A 9,369-nucleotide genomic window follows, 5' to 3' on the forward strand; every position below is an offset into this window, starting at 1 on the left:
AATAACATCATGTTTCTTTTTCTGAACCCATTACAAAAAGTGGAAGTGATTCAGATTCTGTATTCAGAATTACACAATTTCAAAATCTGACAGCATAATTTACATGATATGACATTGTGTCACTGCTGGCACATGAACTTGTTTTGTTGTTGGTCAAATATACATTTATTAAAATTAACTTGTGGAGTCATACTAGTACATACAAAGTAAATGAACACAAACTTGTACAAAACAAACAGCTCAGCTGAAGAAACCATTTTAACATAATTTTCTAGTCAACCAAAATAACATTCTCATTTTCAAGACAAAATGTTTCTGTAATATTTTTCTTGCACTCAAAAAGTAATGTGTGCAAAAACCCATGGAAACAATCAAACAGCTGTTACAACCATACAGAGAGGCAATTAAAAATTTGAAAACTAAAAGTCAAACATGTCCAAGTCCTCAGGACATTTTGGTGCTTGAGGAAGAGACAGACGAAAAATATCCCTCCATGTTGTGTGTCGGTATTCAAGAGCAATTACCCCATCTACTGCAAGCGCGCTGGAATGTATCCTGTATAAACATTGTTGGGACTGGGGTAAGTATCCCGAATGGCCCACACACAACATGAAGGGATAGCCCTCCTGTTACCAGCCCCCAAACGACCATGCTGCCAGAAAACAAACTGGCGATAGGCAGCATGGCGATTGGAGGCGGCTTCGCCTCCCTCTTCCGCAAACACCAAAATGTCCACCCGCTGCCTCCTGCTCAGGTGTAGCACGAACGGATGTAAAATGATGTTCATCTCCTGCAAAAGAAAAAAGAAATAATAATTGTAATCATCAAAGTAACAACACATCACATTGACCCGGGTTCGAATCCCTGTTGGGCCTTGAGTGGGGCGCCTGGTAAAGTGCGACCTTTGCCGCGCTTTTAGTTTCCTACACAGCAAAGATAAAGCGCGTTGTAAATATCCAAATTTCATTTTTTTTCAAATACAAAAATAAGAAATACAAAAATAAATAAATAATAATAATTGGACTCCAAGGACTACATACCAATGTGAACTTCAAGGGAAGAGGAAAGTCGTTCACTAAAAGAAATTTGCTATTACAGTTTAGATTTTTGTCTAACAGAGAGAACCCAAGGGGGAAAAAAACCCTCTTCATTATAAGTGGAAAATCACAATAATAGAGTCCACTATAGTATGAGTACTAGCAGGTTCCACTGTATATCATTACATACAACTATATTACCCTGCACAAGTACACAATCTGACCATGACTGTGTTTATCTTTTTTTTCATGTAAATATTTTTTTAATAAATACTTTTTTATATAAAAAATGGGCATACGTACAGGCATTCTTGATATGCACTGAGTGCGGCGCTGGCAGCAGATCCGTTCTGCAGGTGTGGGCATGTGCCGACAATGTCGGCACACACACCAGTCCGGCCAGGCTGCATGGTCTGGTGATGGTGCAGGTGTTGGCACAGACGACTGATCGGCTGTTTTCAACAGAAAGCATTTTTATTTCTTAATTTATGATACATATTTTATGATTACCAATGTCAAAGTAAAAAAAATCAATAATGCACCATGGATGTAAATATATTTTTTTTGTTTTGTTTTTTGTATACAACAACAACAAAACCATTGAAAAAATACTTTCAGCAGAATGCAGAAACAAAATACTACATAGAGAGCTCACACAAAATACCACAATAATGACAAGAGCAAACTTATATCAGAACACCATAAAGCAGAAGTTACTTACCAAGCATGTCAAAAACAAGACCTGGTTGTGCAACAGCCAGGTCGAGGGCCAGTTGTCGCAGTTGTGCAATATCCAGCTGTTGGATCTGAGTCTGTAATAATGTAAAGACAACAAACATGTTTTAAAATGAAACATGTGTGCTGTTATCATTATCTGTGTATACATGCGAAAGACTTTGCTATTCATATCTCCTCATAATAATGTCAAATTAATTAAAAACACACCTGCAAGTTATTCCTGTGCTGCTGCGCAGTGGGGATGCCGGCCACATCCCACCTCCCTCGACCACCTCTCCCCCTGCCACTTGAAGAGCCCCGCTGCTGTGCTGTCGCCCCTCGTCCTCCTCTCCTCCTTCCTCTCCCCCTGTCTCCTCCTCTTTCGTTACTTGTGGAACATGTCTGAAAACAGCATTAATAAAACATTTGTGTCTTCAACATGAAGAACTAATTTACATCTAATGGTAACTTCTCCAATTCTCTCATCTATGTGTGCCAAACTAGCACATTTTCTCCTCAAACTATAGCGAAACCTGTGGTATCCAACAACGAAGGGGCCCAGACAAAAAGAGTTGGATACCACAGGTAGTTGGATACCACAGGTCAGATTCAGACTAAGTAATACGTATTTGGGTAATTCCCCAGTTGTATATCACAGGGTATTTGGATAAGACCAGTATGGATACCACAGATTTCACTGTAATGTACACATGAAAACACACCTGATCTTGTTCTTGAGGCTGACCACCTCCTCTTCCTCTTCCCCTTCCTCTTCCTCTCCCCCTTCCTCTTCCTCTCCCCCTGTGAGGTGCGGGTGAGTCTACTGTGCACGTGTCATGATCACCCGTCGGGCTTGTCTGAAATCAACAATAATAAAATAGTTGTATCTTCAGCATGTAGAACTAATTTTCATATAATTAATTGTAAGCTCTTCAGTCTCATCTATTAGAGCCAAAATAGCAAATGTTCTCAAACTAATGGACATGAAAACACACCTGATCTTGTTCTTGAGGCTGACCACCTCCTCTTCCCCCTCCCCTTCCTCTCCTCCTCCCTCTCCCTCTGTGGGGTGCAGGTGAGTCTGTTTCATGATCACTCCGGCTTGTCTGAAATCAACAATAATAAAATAGTTGTATCTTCAGCATGTAGAACTAATTTTCATATAATTAATTGTAAGCTCTTCAGTCTCATCTATTAGAGCCAAAATAGCAAATGTTCTCAAACTAATGGACATGAAAACACACCTGATCTTGTTCTTGAGGCTGACCACCTCCTCTTCCCCCTCCCCTTCCTCTCCTCCTCCCTCTCCCTCTGTGGGGTGCAGGTGAGTCTGTTTCATGATCACTCCGGCTTGTCTGAAATCAACAATAATAAAATAGTTGTATCTTCAGCATGTAGAACTAATTTTCATATAATTAATTGTAAGCTCTTCAGTCTCATCTATTAGAGCCAAAATAGCAAATGTTCTCAAAGTAATGGACATGAAAACACACCTGATCTTGTTCTTGAGGCTGACCACCTCCTCTTCCCCCTCCCCTTCCTCTCCTCCTTCCTCTCCCTCTGTGGGGTGCAGGTGAGTCTGTTTCATGATCACTCCGGCTTGTCTGAAATCAACAATAATAAATTAGTTGTATCTTCAGCATGTAGAAATACATCTGGTAAGCTCTCCACTCTTTTTGTCATCTGTGAGTGCCAAACCAGTTTTTACTAGCAAATTTTCTCATCAAACTAATGTATATGAGAACACACCTGGGGGTATGGGTGGGGTTATGAGAGAAATACTTAGGTTAGGACTGCTAGACAGTCAAAGTCTTCTTCTGTCACATTCTTTGCACATGATTCTAGAGGGAGCAAAGAGGGAAGGAGGGCATCATCCATCAAACAAGTGATGACCAAGGAATAATAGAAAATTAAAAACCAACCGAGTACTTTATGCTGTTTACATGTTCTGAGCAAAAGTCCACAAGTACATTGAATGATTGATGTAGTGCTACAGGGATTACGACAGATCTAGAAGCAACCCATCGAAAGCAAAAAGAAGCTAAGAGGCATACAGCCTATGCTCCAAAGTTCATGAAGGCTGTTACCCTTTATAATTATCAAGATCTACGAGTATGCTTACTCTTACCGTCAAACTCAGAAAATGCGAGTGGGGCGGTTTTTGCGGTAGTGACATGAATGACTCTCACTCTGTCACTCTCATGTCGACAGATTGCTTCCAGTTCTTCTTCTTCTTGATAATGTAGAACACTTTTGGATCCCAAATCTAAATAGACTTAAGTTAGGGGCGAAAAGTTATTGCACGGCCTTTGAAACTTACCGATGGCGACGACATAGTGATGTTGTACTTGTCAATTGATAGCGGCAGTAGTGGCGGAAGTAGGGAGTTCCCTTGACTTCCGGTGACGATTACGCCAAAGGCCTTGTTGAATAATGTTTAGGCCTACGAATTCTTTTTCTCGAAAATATCGTACCAACAATTTTTTTCTGTGTTCGAATACTGTAGCCAATCCTCCTTCTATCAACTTTAAAGGACGTTTATGAGATTATTTGTACAAGTGACCAAAATGAATTAATTATTGAGCTACAGCCACATGTGTTACTTTAAAGGCCCACTTCCCGTAAACCATCAGTTTCTGGTCACATACACTGTCAGGCTTTTACACACAGTACACAAGCCCTTCCGTTTAAACACTTACCACCCAGCATATAACCATGTGATGTCCCAAATAGACACTAGTTCTGGGGACAGAAAAACCAAGTTAGCATAGCATAGCATAGCATAGCATAGCATAGCATAGCATAGCATAGCATAGCATATAACCACGTCATGTCCCAAGTAGACACTAGTTCTGGGGACAGAAAAACCAAGTTAGCATAGCATAGAGCACACTTACTGCTTGAGAATATCCTAGGTGCCCTCCATAAAGAGCGAGCATTTTTTCAAAGAATTAATTTGTGCGTGGCTAGTCGGGTTTACTTTCAAACAAATCGGAAGCCTCGTTTCGGCACTAGAACTAACTTTTAACATGTAAATAATGAATTGACAGCATGTGAGACAAACATTCTTAAATCATAAAATAAATCTGTTTTTCATGAAGACAAGATCAGAACAATTCGAAGTTTTGAAAGTTTGAAAAAAAGGAGCCCGGAAGCAGGTCATGCATGGTCGTGTCTGCCCAAGCAGACAAATGTTCTGCATGTCGCTTGGTTTCTTTGAAGTCTACCGCCGCCAATAAGTTCGTTTGACTCGCAGTCGGTTGTTGCATGTTAGATTTAGAGACACAATTATATACAGCGAGTCGCATTGAAACCACAAACTGACGATTAAATTGTAAAAAAAGGAGAATGGGTCAAACGGGTCCACGATCGCTCTGGGGTTGAATAAACCATGATAACTAGTGTGTGGTTTACGCATACTAAATAGCCATCCAAACGAACTGTGTCATTTACTGCTGTTAAATGCTAGTGCAAGTGTGTTCCATTAGGTTAGAATATCTTATTTCGTGAAAAATTCCATCGTTCTGTAAACCTCATGTGAGGCGTAGTGAGGCTTTCAATGCTTTCAGATCATTACAAGAACGGCTTTCACTTTTCCTGCTATTACTCGTTTCTTCTCCTCTCAAATTCTTCAACACTTTGAATACTGCAAACGGCATATCTGACGACAGTACTGTTTCCACGGGAGTCTAAAATAGTAAGACAAAGTTATGAACATTCAAGACAAAAGAACAAACTATTCGCGCATGCAGACACAGGAAGACGTTATAAAGAATTCGATAGTACCTTTAATATTACCATCACGCTCTATGCCCAGACTTCCCGCCCCAGGACATCTCACTCAAGAGCCTCACAGCGGATAGCTGCACCATCACGTGGTCTTTCCCGCCATCTTGTTTCGAGCGCACTGGATTGTGGGTGCTGGTGAACGGCGAATCGGACAAGAGGGCGGTGCACGAAGACGCCACGGAGTTCGCCATCACGGGGTTGGAACCCGACACCCAGTACCAGATCTACATGGTCACTGACTACGGGGAACAGTCGGCGAAAAGTAACGAGGCTCCTTTCAAGTTTACCACAGGTATTCACGACGTGCAAGACCCCGTGACGACCAAGCTTAATTAACAGACCCAAAGTGAAGGCCATTCGGTTTGTCGGGCGGGGGGGGGGGGGGGGGGGGGGTGGCAGAACTTCCGGTTAGAAAACACGTAGAGAAAGACTGATTAGGTCACACACGTCATGTACACCGGACCTGATTGCAACCACTTCTTCTTCTTCTTCTTCTGCGTCCGTGGGCTGAAACTCCCGCGTACACTCTTGTTTTTGCACGAGTGGATTTTTACGTGTATGACCGTTTTTACCCCGCCATTTAGGCAGCCATACGCCCGCTTTCGGAGGAAGCATGCTTGGTTATTTTCGTGTTTCTATAACCCACCGAACTCTGACATGGATTACAGGATCTTTTCCGTGCGCACTTGGTCTTGTGCTTGCGTGTGCACACGAAGGGGGATAAGCCACTAGCAGGTCTGCACATAAGTTGACCTGGGAGATCGAACAAATCTCCACACTTAACCCACCAGGCGGCCGCGGCCGGGATTCGAATTAACGACCTTCCGATTAAGAGGCCGACGTCTTACCACCCCGCCACAGCGCCCGTCGATTTTGCAACCACTGACTTTGCAAACGGAAATTCTCAGTGACACGTCCTTGCATGCAATTCTCACATGCTAAACAGCGTTGCTAACACATTTCTTCCTTTCCGATAATTGAAACCGCAAATACAGCAACATAATACAATTATTCCCAATCGCTTCCAGCTCAGTAAAAACAAGTCGCGTAAGGCGAAAATACAATATTTAGTCAAGTAGCTGTCGAACTCACAGAATGAAACTGAACGCAACGCAACGCAGCAAGACCGTATACTCGTAGCATCGTCACTCCACCGCCCGTGGCAAAGGCAGTGCCCGTGGAATTGACAAGAAGAGCGGGATATTCGTTGCGCTGAGAAGGATAGCACGCTTTTCTGTACCTCTCTTCGTTTTAACTTTCTGAGCGTGTTTTTAATCCAAACATATCATATCTATATGTTTTTGGAATCAGGAACCGACAAGGAATAAGATGAAAGTGTTTTTAAAACGATTTCGAAAAAAAAAATTTGATAATAATTTTTATATATTTAATTTTCAGAGCTTGTTTTTAATCCGAATATAACATATTTATATGTTTTTGGAATCAGCAAATGATGGAAAATAAGATAAACGTAAATTTGGATCGTTTTATACATTTTTATTTTTTTTTACAATTTTCAGATTTTTAATGACCAAAGTCATTAATTAATTTTTAAGCCACCAAGCTGAAATGCAATACCGAACCCCGGGCTTCGTCGAAGATTACTTGACCAAAATTTCAACCAATTTGGTTGAAAAATGAGGGCGTGACAGTGCCGCCTCAACTTTCACGAAAAGCCGGATATGACGTCATCAAAGACATTTATCCAAAAAATGAAAAAAACGTTCGGGGATTTCATACCCAGGAACTCTCATGTCAAATTTCATAAAGATCGGTCCAGTAGTTTAGTCTGAATCGCTCTACACACACACACACACACACACACACACACACGCACAGACAGACAGACACACATACACCATACCCTCGTTTCGATTCCCCCTCGATGTTAAAATATTTAGTCAAAACGTGACTAAATATAAAAACGAGAAGCAATTACGTTTAAAAACAAAACGTAATGACACATTTGACGCGGCTTTGACGACACTTTTCTTTAGTCTTGTCTAAAAGAACCCAACATTTGAGTTCCCCCTACAAATGGGAAAGCCGAGACAATAATACTATGTTAAACTTTAAAGTCTTGTTTAACTTCAAACACAACATGGAGGACATGATGAGTGTCTTTTTAAGTATTTGGTTACATGTTTTGAACACACCCAAACCAACAATCGCGCCTCGGAGGCAATTTTTTCGGAAGTCCAGGCACGGCGGTGAACGCTCGGTACATCCTTGAATATACGGTGTGAGGTATCAAATCAAATCATATCAAATCAAATTTTATTTTGCGAGGGTTGTGGCTCAAGCAATATAAACGAGCTTCTTTTTAACCAGCCCTCGCCCAGAGAGGGACTACTCTAATCTTATATACATATATCTACAAACGTAAAACAATTACAAAAGATAAACATAAAAGTAAAAAATAAGAAATAAAAATGCAGAACAACTATTCACAGGACTATATACACGTAACAGGCGTTACACAAATTCTTACCTTATGATCAAAATTGGGAATTACCAGAACATATTTAATGAAACACCGATGCTATATGGACAGATATGATCAATGTAAAAAAATAGTCAGAACGAAGTCTTCCATCACTGTGACTTTTTGTAATTTGACATTCAATGTAATGAGAGGTGATTTTTGAGAGTATTGAGACTCGTTGGAACTCGAACTGATTCCGGTAGAGTGATATAGATACTAGGTAAAACTGGCTGTAGGAACAAAGTAGCTATATATCTGCTTTTAAGTATGCTACAGATAAAAATGATAGTGATAGGTGTAACTGTTTGGAGAAAGTAATTAACATGTTTGTTTTTAAGTATATCCAAGGTAAGTATAGTGATAAAGATCAGAGACACTGAAGGCGAAAAAAAACCCAGTGGCAGAGCTGTTTTACGTTTACAACAGGTTAGTATAGTGATTGTTTGTAGAACAATAAACTACATTTATGTCATATCATGTTCACAACTGGTTACAGAAAGTGTATTCAAAGTTGGACATATTTAATTTAGAGTGCAGCTAGGTTTTGAATCTTTGAGTTGATTTTATCCGTAGAACTCAATAATAATTATTATCATGGGGGCGAGGACGCCCCCATTCTATACGGATAGTTTAGAGGTTGACCATGAGCAGCGCCATTTTGTTGTGAAATACGTCATCAGTTTGTGTACACAGGAAGTTGTGACATCCGTCACCCTATGGGAGGGGTGAAGGCAACATTGTTCATCTGTAGAAAGTTGTGAAATCCGTCACCCTATGGGAGGGGTGACGTCAAAATTGGTCATCACAGAGTTTGTGCAACACAGGAAGTTGTGAAATACGTCACCCTATGGGAGGGGTGACGTCAAAATTGTTCAACAAAAACATGATATGTCGCATTGTGCAGGGTCAACTGCAACAAACTCAAACCGAGCCATTCATACCTAGCTGTATTTGAGAGACTTATATACCCGACATTTTTATTTCTTATTTTTAGCACAGGTGTAGGAAAAATCATGAACCAAAATGTTATTTATTTTCTAATTTAACATTTTTTTTACAAATATGACCATGGTCTTTTAAACATACAGTGACATTAAACATTGTTATGTTAAAAAAATGAAAAAAGAAATAAAGCTTTTGTGCACAAATCAGAAAATACATTGTACATTTTACCTACAGGCCAAACAGTGTCTGTTGGCGGCAGAGGGCCCAGCAAGTTGCTATTTTTAGATCGATTAAAAGTTGTCAAGAACAGGCGCTTACATTTGGATGTGTCCACTGATAGTAGGTTTGGTTGTGATCAATCAGAATGATGTAGGAATAAAAATGTATGACAGTTTG

The 9,369-nt window shown here is 40.4% G+C and overlaps 2 protein-coding genes across 2 annotated transcripts in view; one reads left to right on the top strand and one right to left on the bottom strand.

Moving 5' to 3' along the window:
* Positions 1 to 12: 12 nt before the first annotated feature.
* On the bottom strand, positions 13 to 4,355 carry LOC138950461 (uncharacterized). Its single transcript, XM_070322191.1, has 9 exons — positions 4,075 to 4,355; positions 3,248 to 3,358; positions 2,999 to 3,109; positions 2,750 to 2,860; positions 2,477 to 2,611; positions 1,983 to 2,156; positions 1,759 to 1,849; positions 1,341 to 1,489; positions 13 to 790 (listed from the first exon to the last, which is right to left on the bottom strand). Exons 1-9 carry the CDS (start codon positions 4,087 to 4,089, stop codon positions 530 to 532), a joined length of 1,158 nt encoding a protein of 385 aa, XP_070178292.1. The 5' UTR covers positions 4,090 to 4,355; the 3' UTR covers positions 13 to 529.
* Positions 4,356 to 5,145: 790 nt separating this feature from the next.
* LOC138949876 (tyrosine-protein kinase CSK-like) overlaps positions 5,146 to 9,369 on the top strand; it is a 20,151-nt gene continuing 15,927 nt past the window's right edge. The window contains exons 1-2 of the mRNA XM_070321662.1: positions 5,146 to 5,155; positions 5,572 to 5,835. Of these exons, the coding sequence (XP_070177763.1) occupies positions 5,146 to 5,155; positions 5,572 to 5,835 (274 nt within the window). The remainder of the gene's footprint in view (positions 5,156 to 5,571; positions 5,836 to 9,369) is intronic.

Source organism: Littorina saxatilis, linkage group LG16 (assembly GCF_037325665.1).
Source record: "Littorina saxatilis isolate snail1 linkage group LG16, US_GU_Lsax_2.0, whole genome shotgun sequence".
Lineage (NCBI taxonomy): Eukaryota > Metazoa > Mollusca > Gastropoda > Littorinimorpha > Littorinidae > Littorina > Littorina saxatilis.